Source organism: Salmo trutta, chromosome 10, assembly GCF_901001165.1.
Source record: "Salmo trutta chromosome 10, fSalTru1.1, whole genome shotgun sequence".
NCBI classification, from domain to species: domain Eukaryota; kingdom Metazoa; phylum Chordata; class Actinopteri; order Salmoniformes; family Salmonidae; genus Salmo; species Salmo trutta.
Genome location: NC_042966.1, coordinates 30,339,640 through 30,362,305, shown reverse-complemented (window position 1 = coordinate 30,362,305; position 22,666 = coordinate 30,339,640). Strand labels below are relative to the sequence as shown.

The 22,666-nt window shown below is 43.8% G+C and overlaps 1 protein-coding gene across 24 annotated transcripts in view; it reads left to right on the top strand.

Moving 5' to 3' along the window:
• LOC115201553 (neurexin-1a) overlaps positions 1 to 22,666 on the top strand; it is a 539,338-nt gene that overhangs the window by 493,406 nt on the left and 23,266 nt on the right. For 15 of the 24 annotated variants that reach the window (XM_029765279.1, XM_029765275.1, XM_029765284.1 and 12 more), the window contains one exon: positions 13,473 to 13,560. In XM_029765279.1, the coding sequence (XP_029621139.1) occupies positions 13,473 to 13,560 (88 nt within the window). The remainder of the gene's footprint in view (positions 1 to 13,472; positions 13,561 to 22,666) is intronic. The other 9 variants (XM_029765293.1, XM_029765294.1, XM_029765288.1 and 6 more) reach the window with 1 other exon arrangement.

Here is a 22,666-nt window from a genome sequence, read left to right as displayed (position 1 = left end):
ATGCTACCCTTCAGATGTCTTCAACGTCCTACCTGCTGACTTTCAGTCCGTCTCCAAAGAGACGTTGTGTGCCAGAGAGCATTCATCAAATTAGACCAGAGAGAAAACAATGTGGGGGAAAGAAACACCACAGTGATCTGTAGAGACGAGCTGACACTACCATCAGGTCATCACAAAGAAGGTGTCACACACACACACACACACACACACACACACACACACACACACACACACACACACACACACACACACACACACACAGACACACACACACACACACACACACAAACAGTACAGAGGTGTCTCCTCCACCTCGCTTCCTGCTACAGAACCGATGAGCTATAGCAGCACTCAGCACTCAGCCAAGCTTTCCCAAAGGACCGGCTTTCCCTCTGTTCTGTATTGTCAAGCTGGAAGAATGGAGAGGTGGCAGAAACAAACAAATTGTTCAGAGGAAGATTTCATAAGATGTATTAGCAAGGATATAATATACCCGCACGACTGCTGCGTTATAGAGAAGAGATATAGAGGCAAGTTTTATATCACTTTATATTGGATATCCCTTGTTTGATAGCCGTCTACCTTAATTGTGAGGGGCGGATTCTTGTGTGGCATTTGCTACTAAGAGCAGAGATGGGGGTTTTTGGAGCAGTGTTCAGTCAGCAGTGTTCAGTCAGCAGTGTTCACATGTGTGTGCATTTGTGTACGTGTTGAGGTTGTAGATAACCTGTGCTGGGCAGGCTGGATTGCTGACACTGATCCTCTAGAAAGCAAACCACACACAGGCAGTCAGACCATGCAACTGCCGGACAGCCAGGCCAGTCCAGTCCAATTAAGGGAAAGCGTGATCAATCTTCTTGGATCGAACAGAAGCGTGACAGAGCTGAAGGAATGACGACCTCTCCACTGACTGAGTCGGCTCAGACTTCCAGGTTCAAATCAGTCTGAATGGCTCAATCAGTGTCAGAGACCAAAGCCAGTCAATATCCGCACTTCTAACACCTGTGCTCACACTGTGTGGCACACCAGTCTGTCCATGTCACTGGGTAGTATTTGCAGATGTAGGATCTTAATTTGATAACCCCTTTTGCAAATATAGAACTTGTAGTTGACATAACTTTCCATCCTGGGAGAGGATCAGAGAGAGCCCCCTCTCTCCCACCTCCTATGGGGGGGGGGGGGTGAAGTTGGCCATTTTATGACGGTCGTAAATACCTTGCAAGAACTCTCTCCCCCACTCTGCAGAAATGGAAGTTAAAAATCCTTTGTTACAACAGAGAGAGATTTGGTAGTACAGTAACATCCAAGATTGGATAATGAAACAATATTTCTGTAATCCAAACATTTGGAATGGTCCGTAGGTATTTAAAGAACAATCTTGAAGAATTCATTACGATTTTGTGATGTTATTAAAGACGGTAGAACAACATAAGTGTATATTTCGCAGTTGTCAGGTTTACATCTAAATGTTGTGGACCTTATATGATTAAATATGAAACGATTTGTCAGAAGATGAAATTAGATGTTAGCCAGCTAAATGAGAAAAAATTTTCATATAAAAGTTCTGTCATGGATGTCACAGATCCCTCCAGAACTTTCTTTTTTTTTAAAACATTTTTAGTCATTTAGCAGACGCACTTATCCAGAGCGACTTACAGTAGTGAATGCATACATTTCATTTCACACGTTTTTTTTGTACAGGCCCCCCATGGGAATCGAACCCACAACCCTGGCTTTGCACACACCATGCTGGCTTTGCAAACACCATGCTCTACCAACTGAGCCACAGGGAAGCTGTGCACACCTGTCCCCTATTCCTACAGATTAGCATTTGTATATATGTGCCCTGTGGTTTTCATTGGGCTGTCCATTATTGTTACATTGTCCGTTGGTGCGTGTGAGTACCTGTGCTGTGTGTTTTGGGCTTTTTTACCCTTGTGGATTGTGCAGATGTGTCTCGTCCCGTGTGGTGTTGTTTTGGGTTTCTACACTGTGTGTTTTATTACGTGTTTGTTCTTCGTTCCCGTACCCTTACACGGCATGCTGTAATTTGGGTGAAATAAAAACCCATATTACGTATTCCTGCGCCTGTCTCTCAAATCATTCATACCAGCGTGACAGTGACCACACCCACGTGAGCACAGACATTATGACGGCGTTCTGGAATGCCCCCTTTTGCAAGAGTGTTTAAAACCCCTCGTGATGAAATTCACATTAGACCAGCGTGACGGACAGTGTGAGCTGAAATGTACGAAATGGTTAGAAACTCTGAAACTTCCAACAGAGAAGAATAAAATCTCTATTAGACCAAGCAGGCAGACGGTGTTGAACCGGACGTCACGAAAGGTTAGACTACCAGACCAGCATACGTGCAACGCAAGCTGAATACGTCACAAATGGTCAGGAACTCTTGACGAGTGAAAAAGATAAATACCATACATTCACAGTCTGCAGCTGTATATGTAAAATAGTCTAGGAAACTCGACCAAAGATGAGAAGAGAAGAACATTTCCCTATCGAATGACCATTGGTACGTCTGGAAGATTCGTTCTAACAGACACTCCGAGACCAACCTACTACAACTACAAAGGATATGGTTACCTCTGGTGGACAACCAGAGACTTACACAACCAGAGACTTTCTATCGAATGATCGGGTGTTTTCAACAGAGCAAGACGACAAAGACATACAAGCGTAAATATGTGTTGCATTTCTAAATCCAAATGAGCGGTTGTTAGGGTGTTAAATATCCATATTTACAATGAACGTTTTATTCAACTGTATGTACGATAGTTGAATTCCTTAGTTTCTTCTTCTCCCGCTCTTTCTCTCCCCCCCTTTCATTGTGTAACAAGCCAACATATCAGGTTAGTCAACTAGAGACTTTTCATTGCATCATATTAGTAACCAATGTATAATCTATCCTGTGTGTGTGTTTATGTAATTCTGTGTGATTATTTAGTTAGTTAGTAAATAAATAGCTAAGCTAATTTGTGTATCGCTGATTCGTCATGGAGACCAGGGTTCATGTAGATTTATAGGATATTACTACATTCAGAATGAGACTGAAATAGAAGCAAATGATTGATGGATGACGGCTATGATATCGAGATATTCTGATATTTTGAGTTGATTAGGGAAATGGTAACTCGTTAAATAAACTTTCCCCGTGGTGCCCCAGATTACTACTTAATTAATTGTTTTATGATTAATTTAATTGCGTAAATAATTGAACGTGGTATGTAAATATTCGATGAATAGCCAGTCATCGCATTAATGATAGTCACGACATAGTGTATATGAAGTTTAAAAAGGCTTCTGAAGTTTATAATATCCACTTAGAGATTTCAGTCATGATATTCCTTTACGAAAATGTATCATAGTAATTCACATTTCCTGTTGCTGCAGGATTATTTTCCTACTATAGCAAACTGGCTCAAATTAAGATCCTACATCTGTGCTTACACTAGGGTTAATTACAGTGTTGGAGTAGCTAGCTAGTTAACGTTAGCTAGCACATCTGTAGCGCGCAGCTACCTAACTAGCTAACTAGCTTATATTTTTAACTATTGTTTGAACACCGAATGACCACAAACTGCCAGCCAGTGAGGGGTAGCTAGCTAGCTAGATATCCCTGCCTCAGCCATTGCATTGACTATCTTGCCAGCACGCATGGATGAATGCAGATGTTACTCATGTAACATTAGCAAGCAAAGACAACCCTCGTTTTCAATGAATAAGCTGGCTTGGTAGCTACATCAACACACAAATATTTCCTTACCCAATTCTGATAATGGTTCCATAGCTTGCCATACGTGTGTTGCTAAGCTGGGGTTACAAGGTTATCAGGAAGTGTAATAGCTAGCTACTTGTCTGGCATAAAGCCATAGCCTACATGTCGCCATGCAATCATTGCATTTTTGTTTTCAGAATTGTTTTACTCATCTAGCTACCAAGTTTGTCTCACTACCGCCATCTGCTGGATAATACTGTGACATTTACAATCGTTCACATTAGTTGGAAAGACAATTTTGCCGGCTCCTTACCATACTGTCAACTACATTATGTGATTACTGATTTGTAAATACAGAGCACAACCATGCAGAGAACCATGCACAGAATGCTACTTTTTCCACCCGGAACTACATTTTCTTGCTATTGTGACATCATGGTGATGTCTCACATAGTGAGCATTTTCAACATTCAAATTCCCCATAACAATCCACCATAAGTACCTGTAATAGCTGACGAAATGACAACTATTCAGAGAGATGGCATATCTAGCCTATATCCTTTTTTGCATCTCCCTTCCCATTTGCAGTATGTTCCAGTTATATTCTACCTTTCACAAGCACTGGTGGAGTGAGCTACTACCAGCTACCACTAGTACTGTCATGCTGCTGAATATTTGTCAGTAGTCATTGACTAATCTGTTGTACTCTACCTATCGGTTAAGTAACGTGTTACCCTGAACCTTCCTTAGTACTTCTTGTTTGTGTAATTGGCCAACAGTGTCTGGGACATGTTTGCATCTGCCACAAGCAAAGCCTATAGCTGAGATCAGATTAATGATGAGTATCTGTATAGTACCTACACTGCACTAAACTACGCTAGAACATGGCTTCCTTCAGCACTTTAGGCTGCAGCACAATATTAACGAGCCCCTACCTGCCCCAAGGCCTTACTTTCAGCACTTTGGAAACACTAGAGATGAATGGACTACTACCTGGCTGCTCCAATGCTTGTCTGCTAGAGTGTGTTTGACGGGGGTACGATGCTGTTAGCATGGTAATGTGGTTAAAGGTGGAGAGAGTGTAGTGTACCCTCCAATTATCAGGTTGAGATATCTTCAGTATGGTGTAAAAAAAAATATTTGTATATTATGTCCTCGCGTTGCCATCTAATTATATGAATATATTTCTTCATAGCATGGGACTGAAGTTAGGCTGAGGCTGTCACTGTTTTCATCACAGTAGTGACACCATGTTTTTTGTAAGCCCCTCACATAGCCAGCATTAGATTCCCATTGGAAACCGGTCTGTGAGAGAGAGAATCAGAGCGCGAGAGAGGTCACACCATGAATCTGTAATGTTATTGGATTTCGACTGGGTCAAGACCACATCAAAATGTTGACCTACACACTAATCCGACCTGGCATACCTGTGCCTAGTGGCATGTGCATTCATTTATGGTTTGTTTTACGGGCTTACCTCTGTCTCAGGTGTAAGATATGTATGTATGAGAGCCCAAGGTTAATGCTTTAGATAAGATGGGGTCAAAGATTGATTGATTTGGTTCAGATGAGTCGTATGGTAGGAAAACTATATACTATATATTTTCAACACCATCACTGGCTGATGGTTGCCAGTGCTTTGACATTCAGTGCTTTGACACTGTCCCTGTCACTACTGGAGATGAGAACTGAGATGTGATATTTACAGTACAATATTACATGTAAAATATATTACATGCCTGTCCATTTGGTCATACAGCCATGAAGTACAATGTACATGATTATCCTCATATGAGAGAAAGAGAGAGAGAGAGAACAACAGAATGAGAGAACAACAGAAAGAGAGAACAACAGAAAGAGAGAACAACAGAAAGAGAGAACAACAGAAAGAGAGAGAGAACAACAGAAAGAGAGAGAGAGAACAACAGAAAGAGAGAGAAACACGGTGAGAGAGAGAACAACAGAAAGAGAGAGAAACACGGTGAGAGAGAGAGAGACAGAGAGAACAACAGAAAGAAAGAAAAAGAGGAAGAGAGAGAACAACAGAAAAAAGAGAAAGAGAGAACAACAGAAAGAAAGAAAAAGAGGAAGAGAGAGAACAACAGAAAAAAGAGAAAGAGAGAGAACAACAGAAAGAAAGAGCGAGAGGAGAGAGATGTATTGATCTCTGTCTGTCGGTTACTACTCAGTGTAGCTGCAGGAGGGGGAGTGTCAGGAATCCCCCGCCAGGAAAAACAAATCACATCGCCCCAGTGATGAATGTGGCATTCCCTTGATCCGCTGGCTCTGCCATCTGGCCGGGCTGACTCTGGGACGACACTGTATATCAGACTCATGCACAGCAAATTAAATTTACATTTGGACGACTTTCCCAGGCAGGCCTCACCGAGCCTCACCGAGAACAGATGTACTAAAAAACAAAACAACCTGGGCCTCTCCTTTTTCTCTCTGCCACAAACCTCTCAGCAGTTCTGCTAGCTACTTGAAGACTCATGCGTTAGGTCATGTTAGAAATGTTATGGATGACATTAGACAAAGAAATCATCAAGCTCAAATATACCAAAAACTTAAACGCTTTCTCTGCCACAACTCTCTAAGCAGAGCAGGGTTGGTTCATCTTGATCTACAGCACAGGAGGTTGGTGGCACCTTAATTGGGGAGGACGGGCTCATGGTAATTACTGGAGAGGAAGCAGTGTAATGCAGGGGCGGGCAACTCCAGTCCTCGAGGGCCTGATTGGTGTCACATGTTTTCTTCATCCCTAGCAAACAGCTGATTAATCACATTGCATTCTAAACTGAAGATCATGATTAGGTGATCTTTAGGTGTGTTAGCTGGGGCTGGGGCAAAACTGTGACACCAATCAGGCCCTTGAGGACTGGAATTGCCCACACCTGTGTATCAAATACATAAAACACATGGAAACCATGTGTTTGATGCCATTCCATTCGCTCAATTCCAGCCATTATTATGAGCTGTTCTCCCCTCAGCAGCCTCCACTGATCTATAGTGTATGTGTCTTGTCTGCTAGCTACTGAAAGATCATATGAACATGGTTTGTTGATCTATATTCGTCTGGTCTGCTAGCTACTGAAAGATCGTATGAACATGGTTTGTTGATCTATATTTGTCTGGTCTGGTCTCCTAGCTACTGAAAGATCATATGAACATGGTTTGTTTATCTATTTTCGTTTGGTCTGGTCTGCTAGCTACTGAAAGATCATATGAGCATGGTTTGTTGATCTATATTGGTTTGGTCTGGTCTCCTAGCTACTGAAAGATCATATGAACATGGTTTGTTGATCTATATTCGTTTGGTCTGGTCTCCTAGCTACTGAAAGATCATATGAACATGGTTTGTTGATCTATATTCGTTTGGTCTGGTCTCCTAGCTACTGAAATATTATATGAACATGGTTTGTTGATCTATATTTGTTTGGTCTGGTCTCCTAGCTACTGAAAGATCATATGAACATTGTTTGTTGATCTATATTCGTTTGGTCTGGTCTCCTAGCTACTGAAAGATCATATGAACATAGTTTGTTGATCTATATTCGACAGGTCTGATCTACTACTTGACTTGAAGACATGTGGGTGAGGTCATGTTTGATATGTTATAAATTACATTACAGTGACAAAGAAAACACATTTGGGAGAGAATTGGACAGTGATCGATGACATCACCTGTAATTTGCTAGGCATAGATCGATGCTAATCTAACCAGCTGTGTTCGGTTCCTATTGTCATTTATAACCAAAAGAGGACATTTCTAGATTAACAACCAGCATTACACCCTCAGTTGGTTGAAATCCTATGTTCAATCCATTCTTTTTTTATACTTTCACATATTTCTTCACTTCATAGCGGTGCTCTGTATTGATTTGGATCTGTTTTGTTAGTTCGTATTAGTGGTCGACTGATTAATCGGAATGGACGATTAATTAGGGCCAATTTCAAGTTTTCATAACAATTGGAAATCGTTTTTTTTGGACACCGATTTGGCCGATTTAAAAAAAAAATATGATATATATTTTTTTAACACCTTTATTTAACTAGGCAAGTCAGTTAAGGACACATTCTTATTTTCAATGACGGCCTAGGAACAAATGGTGGGTTAACTGCCTTGTTCAGGGGCAGAACGACAGATTTTTACCTTTACCTCCAGTGCTCTAACCACCTGCCTTACATTGCACTCCACGAGGAGCCTGCGTGGCAGGCTGACTACCTGTTACGCGAGGGCAGCAAGAAGCCAAGGGAAGTTGCTACCTAGCATTAAACTTATAAAAAACAATCAAACTTCACATGATCACTAGTTAACTACACATGGTTGATGATATTACTAGTTTATCTAGCGTGTCTTGCGTTGCATATAATCGATGCGGTGCCTGTTAATTTCTCATTGAATCACAGCCTACTTCGCCAAACGGGTGATGATTTAGCACTGTCGTTGCACCTAACCATAAACACCAATGCCTTTCTTTAAAATCAATACACAAGTATATATTTTTAAACCTGCATATTTAGTTAATATTGCCTGCTAACATGAATTTCTTATAATTAGGGAAATTGTGTCACTTCTCTTGCGTTCCGTGCAAGCAGTCAGGGTATATGCAGCAGTTTGGGCCACCTGGCTTGTTGCGAACTGTGTGAAGTCCATTTATTCCTAACAAAGAATGTAATTAATTTGCCAGAATTGTACATAATTATGACATAACATTGAAGGTTGTACAATATAACAGCAATATTTAGACTTAGGGATGCCACCGGTTAGATAAAATACGGAACGGTTCCGTATTAGACTGAAAGAATAAACGTTTTGTTCTCTAAATGATAGTTTCGACCATATTAATGACCAAAGGCTTGTATTTATGTGTGTTATTATGTTATAATTAAGTCTATGATTTGATATTTGATAGAGCAGTCTGACTGAGCGATGGTAGGCAGCAGCACGCTCGTAAGCATTCATTCAAACAGCACTTTCATGCGTTTGCCAGCAGCTCTTCGCAATTCTTCAAGCATTGAGCTGTTTATGACTTCAAGCCTATCAACTCCCGAGATTAGGCTGGTGTAACCGATGTGAAATGGCTAGCTAGTTAGCGGGGTGCGCGCAATAGTGTTTCAATCGGTGACGTCACTCGCTCTGAGACTTGGAGTAGTTGTTCCCCTTGCTCTGCAAGGGCCGCGGCTTTTGTGGAGCGATGGGTAACGATGCTTCGAGGGTGGCTGTTGTCGATGTGTTCCTGGTTCCAGCCCAGGTAGGGGCGAGGAGAGGGACGGAAGCTATACTGTTACACTGGCAATACTAAAGTGCCTATAAGAACATCCAATAGTCAAAGGTATATGAAATACAAATGGTATAGAGAGAAATAGTCCTATAAATCCTATAATAACTACAACCTAAAACTTCTTACCTGGGAATATTGAAGACTCATGTTAAAAGGAACCACCAGCTTTCATATGTTCTCATGTTCTGAGCAAGGAACTTAAACGTTGGCTTTTTTACATGGCACATATTGCACTTTTACTTTCTTCTCCAGCACTTTGTTTTTGCATTATTTACACCAAATTTAACATGTTTCATTATTTATTTGAGGCTAAATTGATTTTATGATTTGATTATATTAAGTTAAAATAAGTGTTCATTCAGTAGTGTTGTTATTGTCATTATTACAACAACAACAACAAGAAAATCGGCCGATTGATCGGCTTTTTTGGCCCCCCAATAATCGGTATCGGGACCGGCGTTGAAAAATCATAATCGGTCGACCTCTAGTTCGTATCACAATAACCTGAATACCGTTGAAGTAAGTGGAACCTTGATATCTAACTAGCTTGTAAAATGACAGGTGTACAGAGAACCAATAAGCAGAAGCCTCCACCACATCCACAGCCCAAGGCAAACCCTGCAGGTAAACCTTCCTAACAGGGTTCTGTAAGAGACGAACAGTACATTTAAAACGAGGAACTGTAGACAGAGCCTGCTGTGAGCCTGCTGTGAGCCTGCTGCTGCCATATGCGCACACACACACGCACGCATATATACGCACACACACACACGCACACATACGGACACACACACACACGCATATATACACACGCACGCATACAGACACACACACACACACACACACATACTGAACACACACATACAGTGCATTCTGAAAGTATTCAGACCACTTTACTTTTTCAACATTATGTTACATTACAGGCTTATTCTAAAATGTATTAAATCAAGTTTTTTCCTCATCAATCTACACACAATACCCCATAATGACAAAGCAAAAACAGGTTTTTAGAAATGTTTGCAAATTTCTAAAATAAAAAATACATAAATATCACATTTACAAAAGTATTCAGACCCTTTACTCAATACTTTATTGAAGCACCTTTGGCAGCGATTACAGCATCAAGTCTTCATGGGTATGACACTACAAACTACAACCTGTATTTGGGGAGTTTCTCCCATTCTTCTCGGCAGCTCCTCTCAAACTCTGCCAGGTTGGATTGGGAGCATTGCTGTACAGCTATATACATGTCTCTCCAGAGATGTTCGATCGGGTTCAAGTGCAGGCTCTGACTGGGCCACTCAAGGACATTCAGAGACTTGTCCTGAAGCCACTCCTGTGTTGTCCTGGCCATGCTGTCGTTGCCCTGTTGGAAAATTAACCTTCGCCCCAGTCTGAGGTCCTGAGCGCTCTGGAGCAGGTTTTCATTAAGGATCTCTCTGTACTTTGCTCCGTTCATCTTTCCCTTGATCCTGATTAGTCTCCCAGTCCCTGCCGCTGAAAAACATCCCCAGAGCATGATTCTGCCACCACCATGCTTCACCGTAGGGATGGTATTGGCCTGTTTTCCTCCAGACGTGATGCTTGCCATTCAATCCAAAGAGTTCGCACTTGGTTTCATCAGACAAGAGAATCTTGTTTCTCATGGTCTGAAAATCCTTTAGGTGCCCTTTGGCAAACTCCAGGCGGGATGTCATGTTCCTTTTCCTGAGGAGTGGTTTCCATCTGGCCACTTTACCATAAAGGCCTGATTGGTGGAGTGCTGTAGAGATGGTGTCCTTCTGGAAGGTTCTCCCATCTCCACAGAGGAACTCTGGAGCTCTGTCAGAGTGACCATCGGGTTCTTGATCACCTCTTTGACCAGGGCTCTTCTCCCCCAATTGCTCAGTTTGGCTGGGCAGCCAGCTATAGGAAGAGTCTTGGTTGTGCCAAACTTCTTCCATTTAAGAATGATGGAGGCCACTGTGTTCTGGGTGACCTTCAATGCTGCAGACATTTTGGTACCATTCCCTTGATCAGTGCCTCGACACAATCCTGTCTCGGAGCTCTAGGGACAATTCCTTCAACCTCGTGGCTTGGTTTTTGCTCTGACATGCACTGTCAACTGTGAGACCTTATATAAACAGATGTGTTTCTTTCCAAATCATGTTCAATCAATTGAATTTACCACAGGTGGACTCCAATCAAGTTGTAGATACATTTCAATGATGATCAATGTTGAGTCTCATAGCAAAGAGTATGAATACGTATTTCTGTTTTTTATTTGTAATACATTTGCAAAAATGTCAAACTGTTTTCACTTTGTTATTATGGGGTATTATGTGTAGATTGATCAGGAAAAACATTCATTTAATCAATTTTATAATAAGGCTGTAACGTAACAACATTTTGGAAAAAGTCGTGGTCTGAATTCACACACACAAACTCACACACACACTCCTTTAGAGCCCACTGCTGTCTAACCATGCTGCCTGCCTGATATGCCTCAAAAGAAACAACCTTTACTGCAGTGGTTTGATCAGACGGCCCCGGGCTAGACTATAAAATAACTTTGCAGCATAATGTTTTACACCTCACTCACTTTTCACTTTCTACCCGGTGATGGTCGTCTATTTTTTGTTTGCCCTTTTCTCCTGATTTCCCTGAGAGTATATGCTGCTAGGGTGAGAGGGACCTTGGGTGTGGGACCTAGGGTGTGGGACCTTGGGTGTGGGACCTAGGGTGTAGAACCTTGGGTGTGGGACCTTGGGTGTGGGACCTTGGGTGTGGGACCTTGGGTGTGGGACCTAGGGTGTAGAACCTTGGGTGTGGGACCTAGGGTGTAGAACCTTGGGTGTGGGACCTAGGGTGTGGAACCTAGGGTGTGGAACCTTGGGTGTGGGACCTAGGGTGTAGAACCTTGGGTGTAGGACCTTGGGTGTGGGACATTTACATTTACGTCATTTAGCAGACGCTCTTATCCAGAGCGACTTACAAATTGGTGCATTCACCTTATGATATCCAGTGGAACAACCACTTTACAATAGTACATCTATATCTTTTTTTTAGGGGGGGGGGTTTAGAAGGATTACTTTATCCTATCCCAGGTATTCCTGGGACCTAGGGTGTAGGACCTTGGGTGTGGGACCTAGGGTGTAGGACCTTGGGTGTGGGACCTAGGGTGTGGGACCTAGGGTGTGGGACCTAGGGTGTAGGACCTAGGGTGTAGGACCTTGGGTGTGGGACCTAGGGTGTAGGACCTTGGGTGTGGGACCTTGGGTGTTGAACCTAGGGTGTAGGACCTAGGGTGTAGGACCTAGGGTGTGGGACCTTGGGTGTGGGACCTTGGGTGTTGGACCTAGGGTGTTGAACCTAGGGTGTGGGACCTAGTGTGTTGAACCTAGGGTGTAGGACCTTGGGTGTGGGACCTTGGGTGTTGAACCTAGGGTGAGAGATGCGGTAAGTTGCGAGGGTTGAACATAGAGTATAGGAACAGTGTATTACATCCCAACCTTTTCCACCAAGTTTGTTCTTAACATTGCTTGACTTTGTCAAATCTCTATTGAGTCAAACAGACAGTAAAAGGAAATGGCACCTAAAATATATAATGATTTTGTAGACTTTCTTTCACAGCCAATCACAGGTTTGCTCTTTGGGCTTTCCAATCTTTTTTTTTAAGCTGCCACCAGTCTGTGCCCTCTAAATGTCAGTGGTGTTTGGTGATGGCACTAAACAATCCCTTGGAGGGCTATTTGTTTCAGCACACTGGCTGTTCCTCAGTATGAGCTTAGTTTGAGTTGACAATTGCTGTGAACTTTACTATCTATTGTTCCTCGATAATCAAATCTCATTTCTGTTAGGACAGTGGTGTCGCCTGGGTAGCAGTGTATTGCAGCAGCAGCTTTTGTGACCGTTAGCCGACTACAACTGTATTTGATCCCCCAGCTAAGCAGTATGAGTTTCCAGGATTCCATTCTAATCCGTCTTTCTCTCTTGATTTCTTCAATCAAACCCTTTAGATTCTAGGGTATTGATAGTGTGATGGGTTTGGAGGTGTGGATTGGAACAGAAATCTATCTCAGTTTACTGTTAAAATGTCTCTCCTCTCCTCTCTCTCTCTCTCTATTCCTCATCGCTCTATTTCTCTGTTTGAGTCAGATGAACTCATGGATTCCATTTTTATGTATCTGTGTCCAGTATGAAGGAAGATAGAGGTAGTTTTGGAACCAATGCTAAATATATTTAGAACAATGACTGGAAGTCTACTGATACAGCTAGCATGCTAAAATAGTATCCATGCGTTCATCTGACTCGGGGTAAGTAGAAAAAACTGCTTTATCTCACACTATCCCTTTAATACTATGTCGGGGTGTAAACCGTTCATGACCAGTTTGACAGAAGTTATTCATTATTATACTGTTAAACTGCCCCTTCTCTCATTCCTAACCCTCTCTTTTTCTCTCTCTTCCCTCCAGACGACGGACGATCTGCTGGTGGCATCTGCGGAGTGTCCGAGCGATGACGAGGACATTGATCCCTGTGAGCCGAGCTCAGGTGGGTTAGGTTAGTCATCTCTTTTTATTCCTCTTCTCTCTGGGTGTCGTTGTCAGTCAGTCTCTCACTGTACCGCCAGTCTCTTCCCTACCACCAGTCTCTCACTGTACCGCCAGTCTCTTCCCTACCACCAGTCTGTCACCGTAGCGCCAGTCTCTTCCCTACCACCAGTCTGTCACCGTAGCGCCAGTCTCTTCCCTACCACCAGTCTGTCACCGTACCGCCAGTGTATCACCGTACCTCCAGTCTGTCACCATACCACCAGTCTGTCACCGTACCGCCAGTGTATCACCGTACCACCAGTCTGTCAACATACCACCAGTCTCTCTGTCAGTCTCTCACCATACCACCAGTCTCTCATTGTACCACCAGTCTCTTTTTGTACCACCAGTCTCTTTTTGTACCACCAGTCTGTCACCATAGCACCAGCCTCTCACCATACCAACAGTCTGTTACCATACCACCAGTCTGTTACCATACCACCAGTATGTTACCGCACCACCAGTCTGTCACCGTACCACCAGTCTCTCACCATACCACCAGTCTCTCACCATACCACCAGTCTCTCACCATACCACCAGTCTCTCACCATACCACCAGTCTGTCACCATACCACCGGTCTCTCTGTCAGTCTCTAATCATACCACCAGTCTCTCTGTCAGTCTCTCCGTACCACCAGTCTCTCTGTCGGTCTGTCACCGTACCACCCGTCTCTCACCATACCACCAGTCTGTCACCGTACCACCAGTCTCTCACCATAGCAACAGTCTCTCACCATAACACCAGTCTCTCACCATACCACCAGTCTCTCACCGTACCACCAGTGTCTCACCGTACCACCAGTCTGTCACCATACCACCAGTCTGTCACCATACCACCGGTCTCTCTGTCAGTCTCTAATCATACCACCAGTCTCTCTGTCAGTCTCTCCGTACCACCAGTCTCTCTGTCGGTCTGTCACCGTACCACCCGTCTCTCACCATACCACCAGTCTGTCACCGTACCACCAGTCTGTCACCGTACCACCAGTCTGTCACCGTACCACCAGTCTGTCACCGACCACCAGTCTGTCACCGTACCACCAGTCTCTCACCATAGCAACAGTCTCTCACCATAACACCAGTCTCTCACCATACCACCAGTCTCTCACCGTACCACCAGTGTCTCACCGTACCACCAGTCTGTCACCATACCACCAGTCTGTCACCATACCACCAGTCTCTCACCATACCACCAGTCTGTCACCGTACCACCAGTCTGTCACCGTACCACCAGTCTGTCGCCGTACCACCAGTCTGTCACCGTACCACCAGTCTCTCGCCGTACCACCAGTCTCTCGCCGTACCACCAGTCTGTCACCGTACCACCAGTCTCTCGCCGTACCACCAGTCTGTCACCGTACCACCAGTCTCTCACCGTACCACCAGTCTCTCACCGTACCACCAGTCTCTCACCGTACCACCAGTCTGTCACCATACCACCAGTCTGTCACCGTACCACCAGTCTCTCTGTGTGTCATGATCACACTCATAGTCAGTTCACCACCAAGGTTCTTAAGGCTCTTTATTGAAGCTACTGTAGGCAGTGTTTCAAGTTTAGTGTGTCACCATCACACTCACAGTCAGTCCACTCCTCTAGGCACCAAGAAGTTAACCAGCTCACTGTGATGGAAGGTATAGTAAAGGCTTCACAAGTATTTGTGTGTCAAAGTCATGACAGTATTCTTCCAGGTACCTTAAAGTCTGTGTTACTTTCTTCACGTTCACACCAAGATTGGAGTCGATTCTGTTTTGATTCAGTCAATGTTGGGAGTTCTATTCCAGTATACTTTTTTAATTGGCTGAATTGAAATGGACTTGACCCACAACCTTGCCTCACACCACATATGTCAAATATCAATTCATAGAAGTAAAGGCTACAATAAGATAATGCCTAATGTTAATCATCATACTCCACAGTGATTCCTAAAGATCATATCAATGAGTGTAGTTGTTGTTCTGCTGTTCTGACTTCACTTGTTCAGTAGCTAGTTGATTCATTTTTGGATTATCTCAATTGGGACAGGTATGAATATATTCAATATTGAATAAACATAATCCTAATCATCTGATGCTTTCAAAACTGGTCTCTGGTTCCACTATAAGTGTGTATAGCTAATACATGTTTTTTTGCCTTGTAGGCTTGTTGGGTCCCAAATGTAATTAATTACAGTAAACTCATAACAGCCAGCCAGTAGGACTAGCATGCTGTTGTGTCACGTACGCCAGCGTTTAGGAGGCGCTGATTACACATGACATCTTGAGGAGCGCTGTCATTGTTTTTGTATTGTCTCCTAGGAAAACACATAAACACACAAACACTCGCACACACAATCTCACATACTCTCTCTCACACACAAATAGACGACACGCACGGGAAAACAAACAAACACCCTCTTAACAGTAACTGTCCTCTGAGACAACACAACACTCTCGCCTCTCTCGTGATGAAATCAACTCTTTTCAGCCAAACGTCTTCTAGTTCAGGTTCAAGGATGCATTTACTGACAGACTATAAGTCTCCATGTTTACCGACTCACCCTGAAAGGTGAAAAAACTCAATCGTTTACTGACACAATGTTTACCGATTCACTCTGAAAGGTGAAACAACTCAGTGGTTTACTGACACCATGTTTACCGATTCACTCTGAAAGGTGAAACAACTCAGTGGTTTACTGACACCATGTTTACTGATTCACTCTGAAAGGTGAAACAACTCAGTGGTTTACTGACACCATGTTTACCGATTCACTCTGAAAGGTGAAACAACTCAGTGGTTTACTGACACCATGTTTACCGATTCACTCTGAAAGGTGAAACAACTCAGTGGTTTACTGACACCATGTTTACCGATTCACTCTGAAAGGTGAAACAACTCAGTGGTTTACTGACACCATGTTTACCGATTCACTCTGAAAGGTGAAAAAACAAAATCGTTTACTGACAGACTATAACTCTCCGTGTTTACCGATTCACTCTGAAAGGTGAAAAAACAAAATCGTTTACTGACAGACTATAACTCTCCGTGTTTACCGATTCACTCTGAAAGGTGAAAAAACTCAATCGGATTGCTTGACTAGCAATAATAGCTACATTCTGAAAGCTCTGTGCTAACATAAAGTATCCCAGCAAAAATAAGTAGTTTTGAAAATGTTTCTCATAAAAGACCTTCTAACCTCAATGCCAGGTACTGTAGACAATTTGTAAACAAATTGAAATAATTTCTCTATTTACTTTCTGGTACAGCTGCTAGGGAAGGAGGCTTTGACATATCGCTTGCTGACACAACTTGCAATATCAATCTTACAATAATAAACAACATATTGAATTGCAGAATATCTACATTTCTTAAGAAGTGAAATGCAAGTTTTGTAATCATACAAACAGATATAGTAAAACCTTCTAGACAACACTAGAATCCAGCATTTGAATCATGTATTGCTAAATGTTAACTTATGCTACATAAACACAGTGCATATTGTACATACAGTATAACCACATTTCTCCTACTAATCTGTGGTAAAATGTGTATGTTTATAATGTTCCTATTACCCTGGAATTGAATCTACCCACCTTGCCACAGATAGCAGGTGACCCTGGTGCTTTTCTAATGAGCACCGAGTGGATCGAGAGAAAGGGAGAACTACTAGGTCCAGACGTAAGGCCTTAGCTCTCTCTGTATCGATCTGTATGCAGTAATAAAGCCAACACTAAATGAATGTCTACCCCACAGCACTCTCAGACTACTGTCTGTCTGTCTCTTGTACATCCAGGCTGTCCATCTGTCTGTATAGGTGTAGTCTGTTGTACCAGTACTTATCTGTTAGGCTACATACTAATGATGTTCATACATATATCACATTCCAGGCTGGACACATCTAGACTGCACGTATACCCAAGGAGACTGTTCCATGTTAGATCTGCTTGCCTTAGTCAAGTGAGCAATGCAATGAGATTTGTATTTATTATTATTATTATTATTAACTAGGCAAGTCAGTTAAGAACAAATTCTTATTTACAATGACGGCCTACTCTGGCCAAACCCTAATCCGGACGACGCTGGGCCAATTGTGCGCCGCCCTATGGGACTCCCAATCACGGCCGGTTGTGATACAACCTGGAATCAAACCAGTGTCTGTAGCGATGCATTTAGCACTGAGATGCAGTGCCTTAGACCGCTGCGTCACTCGGGAGCACAAAATGAGAGAGATGAGTATATTAACTAAGTCAATTAGTTTGCATTACCACATCATCTCATAGTTTAGTGAGCATTGCAGCATCGTCTATGTCTCTGACAAGGTGATCTGTCAAAGGAAAGAGTGTGCTCCATTGTGGATGCTTTAGAGGCACACACTCCTTCCCTGAACAGAATATCCTAGGCATCCTTCCTTTCCCTCTCTTGCTAGCGAGGGGAGATTTGACACCGGTTCTGCTGTGCTCCCCTGGTGACAGCTGTCTAACACCACATCCTGATTAATATCTACGTTCAGGGCCATTCACACACTTGGCGGAGCGCTCAGCACTGGATCTGTGACAGTGCAGCCAGCCAACCGTGAAGGACTGGATCCTCTGTCACTGATGCAGCTTGGGACAGTTTCTCAAGTTACTGTTACTGTTACTGTACTGTCCCACTCCTTGCTATGGTGTTCTCCTTGGCTCTCTATGGTGCTATGCTCTCCTTGGCTCTCTATGGTGCTATGCTCTCCTTGGCTCTCTATGGTGCTATGCTCTCCTTGGCTCTCTATGGTGCTATGCTCTCATTGGCTCTCTATGGTGCTATGCTCTCCCTGGCTCTCTATGGTGCTATGCTGTCCTTGGATATCTATGGTGCTATACTAGGAGATTTCTATTTAACATTTGACATTTTAGTAATGTATCAGACTCTCTTATCCAGAGTGAGTGCATACATTTCTATACTTTTCTTACTTTTTCGTACTGTACTTAGTTATTTTTTTTATCAATAAAGCACTGTAGAATTTCAATACTCTATGACTATTAAAAGTAGTTGTGGAACTTTTCCCCATTATTAGGAAATTACCTAAATTACCTTGACCCTGACCCGCTATAAGTGCAGAACATCACTGTAAAATAAGATTAAAGAAGGCTAGAGGTAAATAACACACAAGACGATTCCATTTGGAGAACTTTCCCATGGCAGCAAACTCTCTCTCTCTACCGATCTCTACCTCTCTCTCTACCTCTCTCTACCTCTCTCGCTCTCTCGCCCTCTCCCTCCCCCTCTCTCCCCCAAGGTCAATTCTAGATCATGCTGTAGGCTATATCACTGGACACTCGTCCCACAGCGGCCTCACACCAACCCCCTCGTCCCTCGTCCCTCAAACCCCCGACAGCCATCAAGCGACATCGATCAGGACAGCTTACTTATTGCCCTGCTTTATTTCTCTTACCTCCGGGAGGAAGTAAACTGTGGCAAGCGGTGAGTTAGTGCATCACAAATAGTGCACTACTTCTGTATGACCTGGGCCCATAGTGCTTCGGTCAAAAGTAGTGCACTATATAGGGAATAGGGTGCCATTTCAGATGCATCCCCGGAGCCAGCAGCACGAGGTTCACTCACACAGAGCTAATCTTCTAGCAGGAGCCGGATTAGATCACACTGCAGCAAATTGAATCATCTCCCTGGTCCCTCTGGTTGAAGAGACCACATAGGGATATATATGGTGAAGAATGGTGGTATAGGGCTGGGACCAAGACTAGAGCTGTGCTGATATAGCCTGGGGCTAGGGGCTGAGTATAGGGCTGTGCTGATATAGCCTGGGGCTAGGGGCTGAGTATAGGGCTGTGCTGATATAGCCTGGGGCTAGGGGCTGAGTATAGGACTGTGCTGATATAGCCTGGGGCTAGGGGCTGAGTATAGGGCTGTGCTGATATAGCCTGGGGCTAGGGGCTGAGTATAGAGCTGTGCTGGGATAGCCTGGGGCTAGGGGCTGAGTATAGGGCTGTGCTGGGATAGCCTGGGGCTAGGGGCTGAGTATAGAGCTGTGCTGGGATAGCCTGGGGCTAGGGGCTGAGTATAGAGCTGTGCTGGGATAGCCTGGGGCCAGGGGCTGAGTATAGGGCTGCACTCTTAGAAAAAAAGGTCCCCCCTTCGGAGAACCCTTTGAAGAACTCGTTATGGTTCCAGATAGAACCGTTTTGGTTCCAGGTAGAATCATTTTGGGTTCCATCTTGAACCGTTTCCACAGAGGGTTTTACGTGGATCCTAAAGGTTTCTACCTGGAACCAAAAAGGGTTCTCCTATGGGGACAGCCGCAGAACCCCTTTGGAACTCTTTTTTCTAAGAGTGTGGGGCTGGGATTAAGATTAGATCACATTGCAGCAAATCCTCCCCCTGGGCCCTCTGGTTCAAGACACCACACAGTGATACAGGGATACATATGGATGAGACTAGGCTGTGTGGGGGTGTGTGTATGTGAACTCTGAATTGTTCCCGCATGCACACACACTACTTGATATCATGATACTTTGGCCTGGTATTGTATTCTCACTAAAATGTTGGTATCCTGACAACACTATTCTATTCATAGTGCATTACTTTTGACCAGAGCCCTTTGGCCCTAGGGCCCCCCATGGGTCCTGGTCAATAGTAGTGCACTATATAGGGAATAAGGTGCCATTTGGGACACACACTGAGTCTGGACAGTGCCAAGGCCACCTCACAGAACAGCTGCATGTCCTAGTGAGAGCCCACAGAACAAACTGGGCCAACCCTCAGTGGAGTCAAGCCGAACGGACTGGGCCAACCCTCAGTGGAGTCAAGCCGAACGGACTGGGCCAACCCTCAGTGGAGTCAAGCCGAACGGACTGGGCCAACCCTCAGTGGAGTCAAGCCGAACGGACTGGGCCAACCCTCAGTGGAGTCAAGCCGAACGGACTGGGCCAACCCTCAGTGGAGTCAAGCCGAACGGACTGGGCCAACCCTCAGTGGAGTCAAGCAGAGAGAAATGACATGGAAGGTTGATCTAATGATCAGTTCCTAACCAGAGCCAGAGAGCCCTCTCAGCCCATAGAGCAATCCCTAACATCCAACTGTATCTTATCTACATACTGTCGGTTTTTTTATGGATGTGTGTTTTTGTTCACACATTTTTATTTACCTTGTCTCTCCACATTTGTTAATAGTAATTCCAAGTCTTCTGTGTCGTGCGAAATATACAATTTATCACAGCCTAGCCAACACAAGAAGGCTGGGGATGAGAATCCAAGTAGTATGAAGGCTGCTATCATACTCACCCCACAGCGTTTCAGCAAATGATCTCTCACTCCCCTCCTTACGTTCTCTCTCTCCACCAACCACTTGCCTTTAGGCAGGTTAAGGTTAATCATCTAAATTTTTTCTCTCTTTCATCTTCGCTCCTCTAATTTCCATCCCCCAGCCTTTTACATCACATTGACATCAACACAGCCACCAAAGTGTTTAACATTTGGTGGCTAATATGTTTGGTTTATGAAAGAGAGTGAACAAAAACGAAGTATAGAAAAGGCCCATAAATCAAAACGATAAATGGCAGTGACAGGAAAGGGAATGCACCCTGTAAATAAAATAAAATATTATGGTAAAATATTGTTTTATAGTAGCGCTTAGATTAATGAAATAATAACACAACGCTGCCGGCTTGGGAGGTCACTGCCCACATATAATAGGCTATTCAATCATACCCAGCAAGAGGTCTCTCTCCTTCTCTCCCTGTGTCCTCTTCTCTGTTCCACTGCTGAGCACCATGCATGTCAATAGACCTTACTCATGCCATGGCCATGAGCATTCCAAATCCAGCTTTGGAAAATCCAGCTTTAGAAAACAAGGCAACAGCCTATAGAGCACCAACCACTGTAGCACATTATTTAATTAGGTGCTGCCTGGCAGACATGTTAAGAAATAACTAAAGTCAAAATGAGACTTTGCATCTGAAGTCCTATATCCATATTCTGACTTGATAAATTCCCTAGCAAGAGTGAGATAAGGACACATCCTCCTATTCCGTCACAGCAATTCAGAAAATAAATCATCAAGCATCGTCTGTGCTTTAGACCCTTGAATTGACTCTGCTTGTTGGCCTTTAACAGATGAAGCTATGCCAATTCTTCCGCCATTGTAGTCAATATTCTGTGAACCATGTTTGCAATATTTTGTTATTTTCTTCCATTTGATGTTGGCCTATCTCTTCCCTCGGTGGAGATAAACCCCAGACACGGCTTACTGACACACGTGCACGCACACACACAAATAATAATAATAATAACTTGTCTTTGAGGGAACAGGATTTCCCGGTCATGTCTGCTTGGCTGTCAGACCCCACCCCTCCCTCCTCTCCCTGTATGCTGATTCCTCTCTATTCATATTTTCAATTATTTCTTATTCCTTTCCAACCTCCTTCCATCCCTCCAACCTTCCATCTCTCTGGCTTTGCGTCAGCGTCATCAGCATGCTAGACTTTGACGCTAAGGCATTTTCCGCATCCCAAATGGCACCCTATTGCCTACATAGTGCACTACTTTTGACCAGAGCCCTACATAACGAATAGGGTGCCTTTTGGGGACATAACCAATATGTCTGTTTATTCGTTTTGAGTGGCAGATGCCAGATTTAACCCTAGCGAGGGGGAAACGAGGAGAAGAGGAGGTCGCCTCAGCAGTGGTTTTAAGAAAAACACAACTCCCGGGACCCTTCTCTGGGTTCACCAAGTGGTGGAATTGCTTTCTGCAGAGACATTAAACAAACCGAAAAGTAAACACTTGCTGTAGCCCCCCCCCCCCCCCCCCCCCCCCCCCCCCCCCCCATACACCACCCTGCCTGATTCCCTTTAGGAAAGGTCTATGGTGCATGAAATGCATTATTGCCCTAGCTAAAGGAATGGAATAACATCCATAAAATATTGTGGCGTTACCTTTTAGTCTTCCAGCAGGCAGCAGCGGCCTTGCTCTGGCATTGTCCCCATTGTCCCCAGCCAAAAGGGCAAATGCTCACTCACACAGGATGTTTTTTTTCAGTATAGGCAACTACAGCACTTTCATTATAATCATTGTAAGTTTATGAAGAGGATAAAGAGAATATAGAT